The 18488-nt window shown below is 41.8% G+C and overlaps 1 protein-coding gene across 2 annotated transcripts; it reads right to left on the bottom strand.

Moving 5' to 3' along the window:
* Positions 1-3730: 3730 nt before the first annotated feature.
* Positions 3731-10190, bottom strand: LOC146986915 (uncharacterized). Of its 2 annotated transcripts, none has more exons than XM_085777989.1 (5): positions 7575-7702; positions 7353-7451; positions 5812-5940; positions 5384-5727; positions 3731-4040 (listed from the first exon to the last, which is right to left on the bottom strand). In XM_085777989.1, the coding sequence occupies exons 3-5, from the start codon at positions 5921-5923 to the stop codon at positions 3864-3866; spliced, it is 633 nt and encodes a 210-aa protein (XP_085634115.1). In that variant the 5' UTR covers positions 5924-5940; positions 7353-7451; positions 7575-7702; the 3' UTR covers positions 3731-3863. The 2 variants fall into 2 exon arrangements, with proteins under 2 accessions (XP_085634115.1, XP_085634113.1); XM_085777987.1 differs by lacking the exon at positions 7575-7702 and adding an exon at positions 10105-10190 and having other exon boundaries at positions 3732-4040.
* Positions 10191-18488: the final 8298 nt, after the last annotated feature.

Below are 18488 nucleotides of genomic sequence, written 5' to 3'. Positions count from 1 at the left end.
ACACAAAACAAAAAAAACATTTTAAGATTTCAAGCAACAGCGTGGAGAAGATTAGTGTCGTTTTATTTTTTTGATGGGATTTTTCTTTAGGTGTAGCAGAAAACTGTGGGCTGTAGCGACGATGGTTTCTTTTTTCTTTTAGGCGTAGATATGTGTGGAGCCTCATGGTAGTTTTTAACTCTCTTCTTCACTTATAGATAATTATTAATGTGACAGATCTCAGTTTTACTTTAGAAACAGAAAAAGACACAAAAAACAAGCCGAGGGTTAGAGAAAGATCTTATGGTGCTTGACTTTTTTGACACAGCTCCTTCTTCGTTTTAATTTCAGCCTGGTGGCCCCCTCATGAGGAAATTGTTGAAATGTGAGATACATATATATGAAAAAAAATAAGAAAAAAAGAGAAAAAGTTTCAGCTCATGTTGATAATTAATGATTTTTTTGTACCTTTAACCACAGAGTCTGTCAGTGAGGTAGCTTGCTGTGCATCAGTTACACCTGCCTGTCTCTTGAGCATTAGTAACCTCCTCAGTTTATTATTATGTTGCAAAACAGATTATTTATTTTGTTACATCTCAATAATAATAATAAATGTTATTTTATTGCTTAAAAAGCCTCTGTGTGCTGCGCTGGTTTCCACCAGAGAGTCGTGTGTTTCTTTCTTTCTCTTTTTTTTTGAATGTTCTCGGCTGTTGGACGAAGCTGCGTCACACGGACAGAGACGCCTCCTGTTTGTTGCACTGACGCTGCATCGAGCCTCGACGCTGCGATGACTCACCTGTGCCAGTGATGTCATCAGGGCTCTCACATACACATATGCACACACACGCACACACGCACTCACTCACTCGATTTTCAGATACACACCATGAAAAATTAAGACGCACCGGCCAAACCTCAGATAAACCCTCAGGAATTCAGCTTCAGTGATTTTTTGTTTTTATGTTTCACAGTTGCAGATTGCGTCGTCTCTAACACAGAAAACTAACAGCTGTTAAAATGAAGCAACAGTGTTATGATTGTGATTGGTTTATACAGAAATATCAATAATAACAATTATGTATGGGTTGCTGCTATGACATTTTTTTACAGAAGTTCACGGACCCCAGAGGATGTCTCGCATTTTCCTCCAGGGTCAGCGAGATATAAAGGCTGTCAGTTGATTAATCATGGAAAACATTTAACATTAATCAATGTCAATTCGTTCAAAAAAAACATATTTTTATAACTTCATGAGAGCGTGGGATCATGGGAATTCCCAAAGGACATAATGCATTATTGTAATAAAATGAGGAATTTCTCCAGATTTGAAAATAGCTGCGAACATTTGGGACAGCGTGACATGGGTCTGTTCATTTCTAAACAGTTTCATCTGGAAAAGTTGCATTTTAAGTACATTGTAAGTGTTTAATATTGGATAAAGAATTATGCATCTTTATTCAAATGTAACTTAATGGTGCATGAACCAAAAACAATGACACATATTATCCAGAAAAAAAAAAAAAAAAGGCATCAAAAGTTGAATATCTGAATGAAAACACATCATATCTGCCAAACATGGAGGTGCTGGTATCGCTGTGAGCTCGTTAGCGTGCCGACACCAGCGCTGAGCTTAAAGTGTGACGGAGGCCTCTCAGCTGAGTTACTGAATTACACGTCCACGACCATGACGGGCGATTATACAACAGCAATTACGCCCGAGTTAGTTTTCTTTAGTGGGAGCGATAGTTAATGTGGAAACAGATGAAGGGAGGTGCTGCTGCCATCAATCAGCTGTCAGCACCACTAATTTAGAGGAGTTAAATCTCGGGAGTCTATTCTTAGCTCCGACTCTCTCCTCAGCGCTACAGGGCCGCGCTGCAGACTGATGACTGACTTTTTGTTTGATGCTTCACTGCAAAAATTTAAAAGATGATACATCGACCGATCATGAGATTATTTAGTCTAATCGTCGGCGTGACAAAAGAACAAAACAAAGAACCTGGATTTGTAGACTCACTGAGCCAAGGCAGACAGTGTTTACTTGGATGCCTGCATGTACAGTTTAATTTAAAAAGCATAAAGAAGAATTTCTCTCATTAATTAACTGAATCTGATTGAATTATTTTAACGTAGGAGTCTCTTGTGCTTCAGATCATCCACTAATGAAGGTTGGTGCTGCAGAACAAAACACAGAGAACTGAACCACTGCAGCACAGGAGCCATGTTTTGATGATGATTCGGTGCAAACTGGAGATTAGTGATGTATTTAAAGGAATAGTTCAACATTTTGGCAAATTGGCCCATTGCCATAATCCCTATAGGCATAGCAGTAGGTTTGTTACCTTTAATTGTCGGTGCAAGCTATTTTTGGAATGGCGGAGCAGAGCCGCGAGCTGCTCAGAGCTACGCTACGGAGGCTCATGGGATTTCTTGGTTTCCCTCATCAAACTCATCAAATACACAATCCAACAACTCCAAAACGCTCTGGTGGACAAGTTGTGACCTGCACATTCACCACACTATGAGATAAAAACAGAACGTTACAAGACAGAGTTGTTTTAGAGGGAAATTCAGAGACTGCTTGCCGAAAAACTGTCCCTGAAGGCAACGCGCATCAGCGGTTTAGCATGAATTTACCTCTAAAACAACTCTGTCTGGTAACGTTCTGTTATTATCTCATAGCGTGGTGAATGTGCAGGTCACAACTTGTCTACCAGAGCGTTTTGGAGTTGTTGGATTGTGTATTTCATGAGTTTGATGAGGGAACCAAGAAATTCCATTAGCCTCCGTAGTGTAGCTCTGAGCAGCTCGCGGCTCTGCTCCGCCGTTCTAAAAATAGCTTGCACCGACAATTAAAGGTAACAAACCTACTGCTATGACTATAGGGATTATGGCAATGGGCTAATTTGCCAAAATGTTGAACTATCCCTTTAAGTGCTTGTAGTTGAATTCATTGATATTTTTGTTGAGAAGGTGCCATAACTAAAAGCAGACAGGAGAAGATGGAGGTCGACCAAGATCCCACGTTCACACTCATCAGCATTAAGACAAACTAATGTTAGAGTTAAAATACAAAAACTAATGTAACATTGGGTACGTTTACATGGACAGTTCAAACGGTTTCAGAAAGGTTTGGTTTAAATCAATCTGTTTGAAGATTTCGGCTTGAGCGTATACATGGGTTACAAAGTAAACTGGTTGGGTGTTTAGATGCGCCGACGAAACAAACGCTTCGAATGTGCCCGCAGCCGTGAGTGATTGCCTTACTATGGTTACAACAGTATTGATTATGGAAGTAGTCTCTTTTCGGCACAACACCGGCGGCGCACCGCTTCCTCCTCCTCCTCCTCTTCCTCTCTCTGCATGAATTTCAGACACCGAGTGGAAACAGAACTTCCATATGACCCGCCAGTCCGTTATGAAATTTCTTGCTCGACATTTTCCCATATTACACGGACATTTTCACTTGAGTGACAGGCAGGCAGGCACGGCTCGTACGTGCTCAAGCGTGCGTGCGTACGTACGTCAAGTCCTGAACGAACGCAGCCAGGGATCAACCAGTTTCAAGTGTTTACATGACAGACAGATCTCTTTAGAAAAGGTTTAAACCACCCCCTTCAATCTGGTTGGAATTTCAACCGGTTTGAAACGGTTTGAGGTGTTTACATGAAGTATTTTCAATCGGTTTGGTCTCCCAAACCTTTCTGAAACCAATTGAAACAGTCCATGTAAACGTACCCATTGACTGGTTAGTAACAACTGGATCCATTTCAACCAACAAGAATCCAATATCTCTCCATACATATAACAACTGGTTGGGGGTTGTACCTGCTCCATCCATCCATCCACCCACGTGACGTGATGCGTCCAGATGTGTGTTTTCAGGGGACGTGTGTGTGCAGATGTCGGAGGAACTCCCCCTTGGTGGTCGAGTCTCTGGGGAAAACCGCCTGGCAGAAGTCGCAGACGTGGGACTGAAGCACCACGTCTGACATCAGCATCCCGCCGGACAGGCTCATGAAGTCAGCGACCAGGGAGCGGTGGTCCGACGCCAGCATCTGACACACACACACACACACACACACACACACACACACACACACACACACACACACACAGACAGCAAAAACAGTCTGTAAGGATCAACATCGGAAAAATGAAAGAAAAAAATCTATTCTACTTTAAGGTCCTCAATCGCTCCTCATAGTGGGAAAATATGGGGAAATTATACATTTCCTGAATTGTTACAGTCCTACAAGTATTTCAGTTTTTGTTATTTGTGTCAGTGTTGTTCCTACATGTCACAATGCTACAATAAGGAACACAATTTAGGCGAAAAATGCGGAAAAATATTTGTTGTTGACAGTAGAAGTAGATAAAGAGGTCGTATTTGCTCTTCAAACTAAGTATAAAAGATGGGTTGGGTTCAAAACACAGTTAAAACAGAATCTTCCCATATTCCATTAATTGTGATTGGTTTGTGTTTGACCAAATAGTATCTAATCTCTTTTCTTTTTCATTATGAAATGTAAAATACTGTCAATTTGAGTTTTTTTTGTTGTTGGACCCCAGGGAGAAGAACCATGCCATTAGCCAAATGCTAGTGGGGATCCATAATAAAGTAAAGTAAAAACGCATAAAACAACAGGGTAAAGGTCTTGAATATGAGCATAAAGCAGAATATGCACCAGCGCCTAGAATGCTATTTATTGCAGGGGGTGGTTAAAGGGATACTTCACCCAAAATCAATAATTCACCAATCATCTACTCACCGTCATGCCAAGGAAGGGTTTGGAGGGTTTGAATCGTCCAAAACACACACTATGAAACATCCAGATACCTCCATACTGCTCGTCTGTACTACTGACCCAAGTGTCCTGAAGCCACCACATGAAAAAGTTGCGTGCGATTTCCTGCGAGATGTTCATTCGTCGTTGTAAACCACTGGATGTATGATGTAAACATGAACAGACATCTCGCAGCAAATCTCGCGCATGTGCACAAACATCAGCAGAGCCACTGGGAGCTACTGCTACAACAAGGATAAAAACAGAGATCACATTAATTTTTTCCGAACAATTTTTTCACGTTGCAGCTTCAGGACACTTGGGTCAGTACAGACGAGCAGTATGGAGGTATCTGGATGTTTCATAGTGTGTGTTTTGGACGATTCAAAAGTGAACTCCATCCGCCGCCATTATATGAAAATCTGTTTCCCCTGGAACTCCAAAAGCGTTTTGATGGCTCTGAAAGTTCTCCAGACCCTTCTTTGGCATGACGGTGAGTAGAAAATTGGTGAATTATCGATTTTGGGTGAAGTATCCCTTTAACTTCATGTCACAAAGCTTTCACACCAAATTATCATCTATGGACATGTGCCTTTTTCGGCACCGACACCCACCCTCGTCCTGTCCCTGCCAAGACCATCAGCTCGTCCTGGAGACGAGTCCAACGGGTCCAGAGTTAACAGAGGTGCGACCTTCACCTCCTCCTCCTCCTCCTCCTCCTCCTCCTCTCTGTGACGAGGTGAATCCACACAGAGCACAGACATGTCTTCAACGAGGAGATCAGAGACAGTCCCCATGTTTTTAGAGAGCTCATTCACGCCACACTGAGCTGCTGCTGCTGCTGCTGTTCGTGCTTGAGGATTTCCATGGACGTGTGCAGGGATCTCGTGTGTACACTGCACGGGGATGGACATCATATCACCGAGATCTCCATTAGGAAGAGCAGCAGCAGCAGCACCTGTAGAACGAGGGGGTTTTGTGCTTAATGGATCATGACAAACACTGTGTCTGTGAGCATTAGCAGGTGGATCTGTTAATGGACCTTGCTGCTTCTGCAGAGCTGCTGTGAGTTGATGCAACAGAGCCGCCTGTCGCAGGCAAAGTGACCTCAGGCGCAGGAACTCCTGGTACAGTTGGCCGTACGCTTCCTCCATCTCAGCGGCTCAGGGATCTGCAGCACAGAGGAGGAGATTACTCAGGGATCAACCGTTCACCTTTTTTTTTTTTTAAATAAAGTATAGCCAAATAGCATTACAGTATATACACAGAAGGAGAAGAGTGGAGCATGAGCAGCACTGGGAGGTATAAACTGTGTGTGTCAGTGTACTAACATGCTAACAGTTCATTTTTAGTTGATTTTAGACAAACGTGGCACAAGATTGGAGTTTGTGCAATATTGGATGCCCTTAAAGGGATAGTTCAACATTTTTGGCAAATTGGTCCATTGCCATAATCTCTATAGTTTTAGCAGTAGGTTCGTTACCTTTAATTGTCGGTGCAAGCTATTTTTAGAACGGCGGAGCAGAGTGGCGAGCTGCTCAGAGCTACGGCTCATGGGATTTCTTGGTTTCTTTCATCAAACTCATCAAATACACAATCCAACAACTCCAAAACGCTCTGGTGGACAAGTTGTGACCTGCACATTCACCACGCTATGAGATAATAACAGAACGTTACAAGACTTTGTTGTTTCAGAGGTAAATTCAGAGACTGCTTGCTGAAAAACTGCCCCAGACGGGAACACGCACCAGCAGTTTTGAATGAATTTACCTCTAAAACAACTCTGTCTGCTAACGTTCTGTTATTATCTCATAGCGTGGTGAATGTGCAGGTCACAACTTGTCCACCAGAGCGTTTTGGAGTTGTTGGATTGTGTATTTGATGAGTTTGATGAGGGAAACCAAGAAATCCCATGAGTCTCGGTAGCGTAGCTCTGAGCAGCTCGCGGCTCTGCTCCGCCGTTCTAAAAATATCTTGCACCGACAATTAAAGGTAACGAACCTACTGCTATGACCAAAGGGATTATGGCAATGGGCCAATTTGCCAAAATGTTGAGCTTTCCTTTTAAAGGTTTTTTTTTTACATTATGTCTTAATATACTTTTGCATACGTGTGTGAATGTGAGTGTTGTTTACATTTCGTTTTTTACGGCACAATGATGATAAAGTTTTATCTATCTACAGTATATCTAACATCTACATGGTTTATTTATTTATTGATACATGAGGCTAATGGGAAAGACCAAGAGATGATCTGATGATGGAGCCCTTTATCCAAGAGTTTTGGATTTCTTAAGAAAACATACAGCGACCGTGGTGATTTTTCACATTCATGTTTTTCTTTCTTCGTGCAGATTAATCAGTGTCACATATTTGGATTTCTTGCAATTCAGTTTCTTGACTGTAGACTTTGGGGGACACTATGTCAGTGACATTTTCCTCTCACATCCTGCATCCTAACCCACTCTGCAGCTGAGAAAAACAGAACCAAAAACCTGTTGTGCTACTGTAAGTCAGTGAGACAAGATTATAAATTGCGACTTTTATCACATTGAACGTTGCACATCAATGCTGATCTACTTACCTCTTGTGAGCCTGTCTGCACGCTCTGCTAAAAGGAATCGTCATTCCTTAGAAAAGCAGCGAGATGCACAGACTTCTCCCTCCATCTCCAACAGGCCTCCTGTTATTGTCAGGGAATCAGACACAGTGTTTAAATCCAGACTGAAAGCCCCATTTACTGAGCACAGCCTACAACAAATTTGTGACCGTGAAATCCATTCTTCAGATGAGGCTTCACACCAACCACAGTTATGACGAGTCCTTTTCTTTCCCCCTGTTGAGCTAATGGAAATTATGCTTCACTAATGTAACAACGCACGCTGCACAGGGAACTGGTGAACATGAGGAAGTGGCTCTTGAAAAAAGGGGAAGTGATAAGAATGAACCTCTCAGTTAGTTACACGACCATCATGAATCACATGTTGTTGCATGAACTCTGAGGAGGAAACAGAGAGACGCAGCTGGATCTCTAATATCAGAGAGCACAAGAACAGCTTTTGTCTCGGCTCATGAAAGTCGCTTTGTCATGATGATTGTGAGATCAGATCTGACTCAGAGCTGCGAAGGGTCAAGAAAGTTTCGGAAAAGTCCCTCAAATTAAATGCTTCATTGGTGACGGACGGTGTCCCAGTGGCAGTGGGATCAGTACAGGTAACGACGAGGACAATGAATTCATTATGAGCACTGTGGACACGCTCTGAGACTGGACATCTCTTTTTTATTTCAAGGATTTCATGAAAAGTTGTTATAATAAAATGTTATTTCATAGACAAAAGTAGCAGACAGGTGTTTAAAGGACAATTCCAGGCGAATTCAACTCGGGGGTGTATTTTCATATCATTTTAGGTCTAAAAGAAGGAATCTGAAGATTTTCAGTTTAATTGCTCCTGTTTTGCGGTAGCTGCGTCTGTCCCTGCATCGCCGCGGCAGCAATGAATGGGAGTGGATGTAAGTTCCGCTGTTTAGGCTGTTTCCAGCCCTCAAAGCCGCAATTTTTTTCCACAGACAGCGTCAGATGGCTACTCAAACATGCACCGAGAAGTTTATTTACTTCAAGCAAGCCGACATGTTTGTAAAACTAGATCCAATTCAAAGTCTCCCGGAGTCTCGCGCGAGCCCGAAGTTGCAGTGCTGGTGTGTTCAGGTGCAGTGCTGCCGTGGCGATGCGGTGACAGACGCAACTACCGCAAAACAGGAGCGATTAAACTGAAAATCTTCAGATTCCTTCTTTTAGACCTAAAATGATAGCAAAATACACCCCCGAGTTAAATTCGCCTGGAATTGTCCTTTAAATCAAAGTGCAGTCACTCTGGGCCCAAAAAATAAAGACTTACAGCAGCTCTGTCTGTCTCTAAGTAGGAAATGACTTCAATACAATGTATAATTCATATAATTAATGCAGCTAATGCATGACCACAGTTCCAGCCATCACCATCCTACATTCAAAATATAGAAAATATGAAATATTAACAAGAAAAAACACTTATTATGCAGCGGGATGAGCCGAAGCCAATGATATATATACTATTCATTCATTCAACCTTTATTTAAAGTCTGCAGCTGAACAAAAGATGAGTTAAACACAAGGCTGAGCTCCGACATAAAAGTGTAAGGAAACACAAACACAATAACAGTTCCAATCAATAAAACAGCCAGAAGAATAAATAAATAAAAACATTAAAAAAACTTAACAATAATTGAAATGTCACAATAAAAGTTTATACATCAACTGAAACAGGAAGTCCGGGAGTAATCTAAGGTATGATGTAGGCTAAATACTGACTTTAAGTATTAGATTATTCTGCAGGTTGCGCCATGTTGCAGCAGGTGCACAATAATAAAACTAGTAGTGCATTGACTAATGATAGAGAATTTATTATAGTACAGCAGCAGGATTATGTTGTTGTGTTGTTTCATCTGCAACAATTCTGTTTGTTACATGTTAATCTGGATCTGTGAAACCTTTAGTTTCCTATCAATAGTAAAAGTTTTAAAGTCACAAAACTTAAAACTAAATATTTGTGTAGTAGTGCAGTTACTTCGATGTCCAACAGTGATTGATCAAAGAGGAAATAAAAGTCAAAAATGTCTTAGAAAGATAGAAAAGGACTATAAATTAGTTTTCTCTGTTCAGAATAATATGTTTATATTTGTCATCGACTACGGTGGCCCCAAGGGCTCGGTGCAGAAAAACACAAACATGCTGCAAAATTCAGCAAAAACAACTTTGACAACACATGAGAAAAAGTTGTGCAATCACGTGTGTGTCCCCTGAAAACATTTTAACTGTGTTGTGAGTTTTTTCAGCTTGTGTGTTGAGGAACTGATTAACCTGTTTTTCTGAATTTGTTGCCCACTTGTGTTTTTGCAGTGTCAGTGTGTTTCCTTCAACTGTAGGTGCACTGAACCCTCAAGGCCACCATAGCTCTGTTGTTTCCTGTTTCTAGAATTAAAAGCTGTAAATTAACTCATCTGCCTTCATCTCTATTAAGTAACCCATTAAATTTAGTGTAGCCTATGTATTTGTTAACAGGCTTTTAAAACAACCATCAGCTACACACAAACCAGGACCGTCCGTGTGAGTTGTTTTTGTCTTTTAAATGTGGAAACAAACAGTCAAACTTTACCTTTAACTCTGTTTTTTGCTCAGTTTCAATTTCAGTTTCGAGCGGAATTGATTTTTCTTTCTGCTTCTCTTCACAGATAACGAGGCTCGCGTCATGTGAGACACTCGTCGCCTCTGAATCATCTGTAGAAAATTGAAGTTTACTCACATTACAACTGAGAGTTCACCACCAACACCAACGCCAGCGACAACCAGGAGCTGATGCGCGCACACCGGACCTCCTCTTCCTCCTCCTCCTCCTCTGTGACCTCATGGACAAGACGAGACGCGACCACATCCGCATCCCTGCGTGATGACGTCGCTGTCCCGTCAACCTGCCAGCTCACCTGCGTCAAACTCAGGTAAACCCGTGCCAAAAATTACAACAACAAAAAAAAAGCTTCCCGTTTAACGAGGCGACCCTTCAAAATAAAAGCCACAACCTATCATAGAGACATCATCCTGCATTCAGGGGAGACCTTTACTTTGAAAATTGGTCTCATGAAAGGAAAAACTTCCACATAACTAAACACAGACTATGGTTTTTGATTTCTGATAAACTCTGCATGTTTGTTTCATAATTATGCGTTTTAATTTTCTGCACATTGTTGTTGTTGTGAGGCCTTTTCCACAGAGGCAGAGGTTTTGTTTTGTTTTGTTTTGTTTTTTTGACTCACTGTTTCTCAGTTTTAAAATCACAAATCCTGGAACCTGGCTGTCTGTAAAGTCCACGTGTAGGTTTCAGTTGTGTTAAATGTAAACTGTAAAAAATGTGAAATGAAAATGTAAACTCCCACCCAGCTCCGTAAAAACCACCTAAAATTTATCTGTGACAAATTTGTCACATTAGTCATGGACTCATTTTTCCCTGCAGCTTCCTGAGTGTTTTCAAAGCTTTGGAAATCAATAATCTAAACTCATATAGATGTTGTCTGTGTGACGACCTGACAGAAATGCTTGTCCATGCCATTAATGTCACTTATATATTACAATAATATAAAACGTTCTCTAATATATGAAGACATATGTGAATAACATATGAAATATGAAATACCCACAGTAAAATGTGCATATATATTTTAAAATATCTATATGAGTATGTTTTTTTTAATGTTCCAATTTCTGATATCATTTTTACATATATGATGTTATTATAAACTGCCCGATGCAAAAAAAAGTCACACACTCTAATATTTCGTTGGACCGCCTTTAGCTTTGATTACCACATGCATTTGCTGTGGCATCGTTTCAATAAGCTTCTGCAATGTCACAACATTTATTTCCGTCCAAAGTTGCATTCATGTTTCAAAGATTCTCAATGGGGTTAAGATCTGAACTCTGTGGCCACATTGAACCACGTTTCCTCCTTGAAGATGATGGTTCCCCATTATCCTTCCAGTTTTTAATAATGCGTTGGACAGTTTTTAACCCAATTTTAGTCTCAACAATCTCCTTTGATGCTTGATGCCAATAATTTGACCCTTTTGAAACAGATGAACATCTTTTCCACGACCACAGGATGTGTCTTCCAACATCGTTGTTAAAGAAATAGACTGTATCAGTTAAAGCAGAAGTAAGCGATATTTTTGTGTTAATATAAGTCTTAAATAGTTATATCTTCTGACAGCAATCACTTACTAGAGTGTTTGGACCGAAACACGGGTCTGTCAGTCACTCTGCTCTGCTCTGAGCTGAGGAGAAAACTTTTCTCATATCCTACAAGTTTTATCCAATGAGGAGAGAGAACGGCATGAAGGGCTGTGTGTGCAGCCAAGGGATGCGCCTGAATGTGGTGATGTAGGGACGAGGACCAATAGATCCATGACGAGGGCGGGGGCTGCTAACTCCATCGGCTGACAAGAAGTTATGGTACAAAGTCGTAAGTCGTGACTTGAAGCCGTAACTTACAGTTTCAAAAGCCGGCCTGGAACGCAGCATTAGCCAAAATGACCAGATGGCTTACTTCTGCTTTAAATAACTTGTTGCCAGCTGAAACATAATCATCTATGCAGTAATTATACAATGGGAGGCTCTGACCTATTAGCTTAGTTAAATCCAAGTGGTGACGGGCCGTGTATATGTGTGTGTGTGTGTATGTGTCATACATATAAATTCAATATACAGTATGCACACACTCACACACACATGTTGTGCTACGTGACAGTCTCCAAGGCCAAAGTTCAGCGTCACCAGGTTGTTTCTCTCTCCCATGCGTTGACAACGTAAACATCTCTTGATGGATCTTCTGTCGTCGTCACCGTGGCATGAACTATACGCTGATAAAAAACACTTGAGCCCTTAAGGAGGACTCAGTCCACCTTAAAACCACAGGATATGAACCTGCAGAACTCAGACATTTAGAGAAAGTTGTGGAACTTCAAAATAAAGTTGTATTTGTCACAGTTTGTGCAACGTTTCTTACTGTTTTAGTACCAACAACCCTGAAAACATGGAGGTGCAGAGTACGGCTTCTTGTGTTTCTGTCCAATCACAATGAACCAAAATAATGAGCTGAATTACACTAACATACTTGCACCTCCACCTCCTTCCTGTCCTTGTTGGCTCACACACACACACACACTCTCTCTGTCATTTGATCCTTTCTAACATCGTTGGCTCAGGGGTCGTCGTGTTTTGGCTCAGGAGTCTCTTTCAGCTAAATGCCAATCATGCTGACAATTACAGTTCCAGCTTACGGATGTGTAGCAGGTATAATTAGGTTAGCATGTGAGCGTGCAATTTGCCAAACATGAGTGCAAACATTATATAGATCTGCAGGTAAGTGGTTATTATTATAATGATTCACTTCATAAGACACAACATCTGATGAGGAGATTTCAGATTTCACGACAATCTAATCCAATCGTTGTGGAGATATTTCCTTCAAATGTGGCGCCAATGGAAAAAACTATTGATATCTGATCTGTAAAATTCATCATCTGGGAGGTGTGAAATGTCCGCGGAGAAAATTTCATGGTAATTGATTCAATAGTTATTTCAGTCTGGACCCCCATCACAGCGGTTTGCTCGATCGACGACAGACCGGCGGACAGACAGGTGTGTGAGCTCTTCATGAAGATGTGTAGTCATGTGTTTCCTCCTCGGGGAGCGTTCAACATGTGTGTGTGTCGTTCTCAGTGTTGGCGTTCGGCCGCTGAATGTGGCTGATACTGGTTTTAAAAATAGACCAACATTAAGGCAGTGAAGTCCGGTGGGTGGCGGAGCATCCCACCACCACCACCACACCCAAGGCCGTTACCATGGAGTCAACATTAGGGAGGACCAAATCTCTCTCTTTCTATACGTGTATATACTAGGGGTGTACCCGAACCCGAATACGTATTCGGAAGTACACGAATAATGCTTTGATCCCGAATAGTTTTGCTGTCCGAAGTTTCTCCTCATTATTCGGGAGCTTTTTTCTAAAGAAAAAGAAGAGTTTGGATCAGCAATGGCCATAGACTGTAAAAAATATGGATGTAGCATCCGTGACGTCACCCATTGGTTTTGGGGAGTCGTTTTTGTGACTCAAATATGGCGGCCTGAACAGCGCCATGTTGGATTTACCGGCCGAGAACCCGCCCACTGGCCTCGAAGCAGCTGTCTCCAGACCTGTCACTCAGCGTATCCGCGCCCTAATTGGCCAGAATTTTAAACCTAATAATAGTAAAACGGTAGCGTTAAAAAAAATTCACCCCCCTCAGAGTGTGTGCGGGGGTGAAGACCAAGACCAAGACGGTTGAGACCAAAAAACGTAACAACTTGTTGCACTACCAGAATTTGATCCATTCAGTCCGATTACGTTTGGAAAGTCTAGAAGAGCCGCACGATTAAATTATTTTATTCCTGTTCTAGTTAGCCAAGAGCTAAAGCGGAAGTTAGCCGGCTAGCTCGGCGTAGCGCTAGCTCGGCTGAAGTCAGTGCGCCCACTTCTGGTTTCTTCCCGAATCCGAATCAAACGTTTTTTTTAAAAGCCTAAATCCGAATCCGAATACAAATAGTGCACTGGCTGTACACCCCTAATATATACTTTATACCGTACTTTTCGGACTATAAGCCGCTACTTTTTTTCCCCGCCCCGGTGTCCCAGCTCTCATCTCTGCACACCGCAACACAAACGCGCTCCGTAACCCGTAATCTTTTGTTTATGACAGTTAAGACTACACAAACACACACGCCATAACATTGTAGGCTATATGTCATGTAATGTTATCCACCGCACCATTTATTGATTTGTTGTTGTTGTAAACAAATTCACATGGGCGAGAGGAGCGTAACCAAAACAGCGGAAAAGCGAGCGGACTTTACAGTTCCCTACTGTCTTTCTAAATATCTCATGTTACAACATGAAAGCCTGCGGCTTATATTCAAGTGCGGCCTATATATGTATTTTCTTTTAACATTTAGCTGGTGCGGCTACTCAGGTGCGCTCTATAGTCCAGAAAGTACGGTAAATTCGCTAACACATAAGATACTTTTTTATTTTTTTATTTTTTAATCAGCTAGCTATATATTGGGGGGGATATTTTGAGCATATATGAATATACCAATGTTATGGTAATTACGGCCTTGACCACGCCACACCCACCTCCTCCACTTAGAGGGAACAGCACTTTTTGCCCCCAGTGTCGATCCCCGACAGCTGAGTTCACAGGCAGCACCTTGTGATCTGTGACGGGTGCCAGCTCGCCGGGCCTCAGACTGCTTATGTAACTTTGTGTGTGTGCGTGTGTGCGTGTGTGTGCGTGTGTGTGCGCGTGTGTGTGTGTGTGTGCAGGATGGGCAGCAGCCTTCACCTCGCTCACACTGGGACAGTCACGTCTTCATCATGTGTGTTCTTATCTCAGAGGAGCCATTTTTGTTGTCACCTGCTACTTTAGCCTGATAAAAACAGCTGTTATCATGTTTGTCCTATAATAAATTGTGTCGTTACACACGCGCACGCACACACACCGACGGTTGCTGGCCTTGTGCTGCTTCACTATACTGGGGTTAATTTTCGTGACCTAATTAGGGGGATTAAAGGAATGAGTCACACCCATATAAACACACTTTGTCCTTTCTGTCACTCTGATTATGAGTGGATCAAACAAACAAAATAAAATAGCTACGACCTGTTAAATGGTAAAATCGAAGAGGTGCATGCTTGGGAATGTTTTTTTTATTTTTACAAACAGGTAAAGGAGCTAAGACAAAAACGTACAAGTTCTAGCTTCATGTTTGACCTCTTGACCTTAGAGAACTTTTGCACAGATGTTTGCACAGATTTTTTTCTAAGTTGTTTTTTTTTCTATTTAAGTCTATTTTTAGTATAACATTTGGATGTATCTACATTTTCTTCATCTTACTGCTCATAGGGCGCTCACATTTGAGCTCTGTGTTGTATTGCTTTTTATGTTTTTCTGTATTTCTAAACATCTTATGCTGCTATACTGCTTGAATTTCCCTTGGGATCAATATAGTATCTATGTAATCTAATCTAATCTAATCTAGTGTGATGTCAATCTTCCTCTAATACTTCTCCAAATTGCTTGAAGAAACTTAACTTATTTTCATAGTAATATGGTTATATCTTTATCAGCTCTTGTCTGGAGAATTTTATAAGCAAAAAAAAAAACAAAAGAAGACAAAGAAGATGAAAACATCAATAATTTTGCATCAACACTGGGCCTGGATAAGAGTTTGTCCAAGACACAGGACACATGACACAGGACCAGTGAAGAAGCTTCATGCTTTGACTTCACACCGTGTGAAGATCTGCATGTTAATTCCTATTTTTAAACAGCTTCTCATGTGTCCAAGGACATGTGTGTGTGTGTGTGTGTGTGTGTGTGTGTGTGTGTGTGTGTGTGTGTGTGTGTGTGTGTGTGTGTGTGTGTGTGTGTGTGTGTGTGTGTGTGTGTGATGTTTTATCACTTCCGAGGCTCTTAATGTGAAAGGTTGGTAGTTAAATCTGGTAAATCTGGTACAGAGACAATGCACAGTTGCAGTCTTCATTAGCATCCTGTTTGAACTGTCAGAGTGTGAATTGTTGATTGATATAGTTATTTATATATATACAGTATGTTAAACCTTATACCAGCCATCTGTGCGAGCAGGGCCGTTGCATAGGGGAGAGAGGTGATGACACGTCAAGGGGCCCACAGCCCAGTGGGGCCCAAACAAAAATAAAACCCAGGAGACTAATCTTTCTACAACTAAATTCTTCTCCTGACTAATACTCAGACTAATGCTGCATCAGCATTAAAAATCCACAAAACATGCAATATTCACAAAATACGTTTTATTTTCAAGTCCCCCTGCAGCCTTCTTTTTAAAAATAGTTAAATCCATGTTGGAGCAAACTCTTGACACAGTTCCTGTTAACATAGCACAGAAAAGGTTACTGGTGCGAGCTGAAAACATTAATCTGGTACCAGAAACGAGTGAAGAGAGAAAGGCCGGGGGCAGAGCCAGACATCTAAAGATTTAAAAGATAAATACAAAGGTTTCATTTATACCACTGATACTCTCAAAGCTGCATTACAAAGTAGTAAAGTGCTATTGGGGGGCATTGCCAAGGTACGATTTCTGTCAACATGGGAATTGAACCCATGATCTTAAAATGTTGTAGCCATACAGACAGAGCCAAGCAGACACATGATCATCTCCCCCTCTCTCTCTCTCTGAGCACTGACATGAAGGAGCTGTCAACATGTCTGGATAGCTCAGTGGGTAATGGCATTGGCTTTGCATTGGGAGGGTTGGGGGTTTGAATCCCAGTCACAGCTAATGGTTGCCTGCATGAGTCAACAAGATTTGCAGAGTTTTATTTCTTAGGATGAGTAGCCTAGTTGTGAAAAGTGTTTGCTGTAGCTGGTGGAAGAACATCTCAGTTGTAGGACCGACGGCATTTCCATTTCCATTGCAGGAGTTCCTGGTCACTCAGCGGCCGTGTCTCCACTGCAGACCAGGACCCTCTTGCATTCTTGCAGCAACGTGCAACGCTTTCAATCATCGTGCAGTCATTGTGCAGCGTTCTTTTGGCTTTTTTGCAGCGTTCTTTTTGTTGTTGTTTTTCCAGCAGTGTAGACGCTTTTTGATTGAGTTGAGTTTTTAAGTTGCTTCGATCGTCGTGTAATCGCGCGATTGCATAGGCTACTTATCATACTTTTTTTTTTTTTACTACCACTCTCATATTCATCATATTTTACTGTAGCGACGCACCCTAGCGGCAGCAAATTTTGCTCCGTAGGTGGGTCTAGAAACGAGCCATAGGGACTTTTTGAGTCTCGAACACCGTTTGTGTTCACCAATCACAGCAGCACTCTATCTGTTTAGAGAGTCGTTGGGCGGGCTTAACGCGACGACAACATACATTTTAATTGCCTTGTCAGGCTAACGTCATCCTGCTCTTTGCTCTGATTGGTCGTAGCGCTACCCTATTGGTGCAGTTTGAAAGACAGCCTTCATCCCGCCCCCTGGATTGAGCCGAGGTCTACCGGTCGTTGCCAGACTATACATGTTAATGATATAGTCTGGCTTGTCAGGCTAATTTTACTGACTAATTCTCTCTTTTTATTTGGCCGTGAAATACCGCTGAGTTTAATAATGCAGCTTATTTCGGGGTTTTCTCTTGGCGTCACGTCCCACTCTGAGTTTGACAAATCAGAACAGAGTAAATTTCAAGCCCCACCTGGGAGTTGTTCGGGGCCGATCTTGAGTACCTACCCCGAGGCAGGGACTCCTTTCGGCCCCGTAAAAGTTCCTGTAGACGGCCTTTCAGGAACACGCACCAATGGCCCGCGACCCCGTAAAATAACCCCAAGTTCCTGCAGTGGAAACACATCTATAGTATAGTAGGGTGGACCTAATGGCTCAACACAACCAACTGGATAGCTCATTTGGTAATACCAATGACTTTGGATCAGAAGGGAAGAAGAAAAAGGAGAAGGGCACTGTGTTGAAAATTAAACTGCACTGTCCCTGACGAAATCAATACAGGACGCTCACCCTACTCGATGGCTACAGTACGTTTTCACAGGCCTGTAATGATAATTAGAAACAAGAAAACCAAAAGGCCTTGATGCCCAATTCCAATTTGTTGCCTACGTCTGATTTTTTCATCTGTCTGTTTTCCCATTTCTATTGAAGTGACCCGTATCTGATATCTGCATTTACACCTGCTTTGTTTGCGCGAAACGACCTGCATGCGTAGACGCAGTTGGCTACCAAAACAGAAGAGGAAGAGGAACACACACTGTCATCAATATGCGATCAATGCATTATTAATGACTTACAAAGGGAATATCAGATCGGTCTGTTTAGACTGCAGATGCATTGGCGGATATCCGATTTGTATCTGATTTACAGTATTTCCACATATGACGGGGGCTTGAATCCGATCTGGCAATATCCAGTATCATATCCGTTTTTTCCCGTTTACACGTTCATGTTACAGATCCGATCTGTGCCACTTGAGAGGGAAAAATCGGAATTGGGCCACTTGAACCTTATAGTGTAAAGACAGCCAGAGAGAGAAGTGTTGAATCAAAATAACAGGCTTGACAAATG

This window comes from Trachurus japonicus, chromosome 5, assembly GCF_045865225.1.
Source record: "Trachurus japonicus isolate A0001 chromosome 5, Traja_1.0".
Taxonomy (NCBI): domain Eukaryota; kingdom Metazoa; phylum Chordata; class Actinopteri; order Carangiformes; family Carangidae; genus Trachurus; species Trachurus japonicus.
The sequence above is the reverse complement of the archived record's forward strand: the minus strand, read 5'-3'. Positions and strand labels throughout refer to the sequence as shown.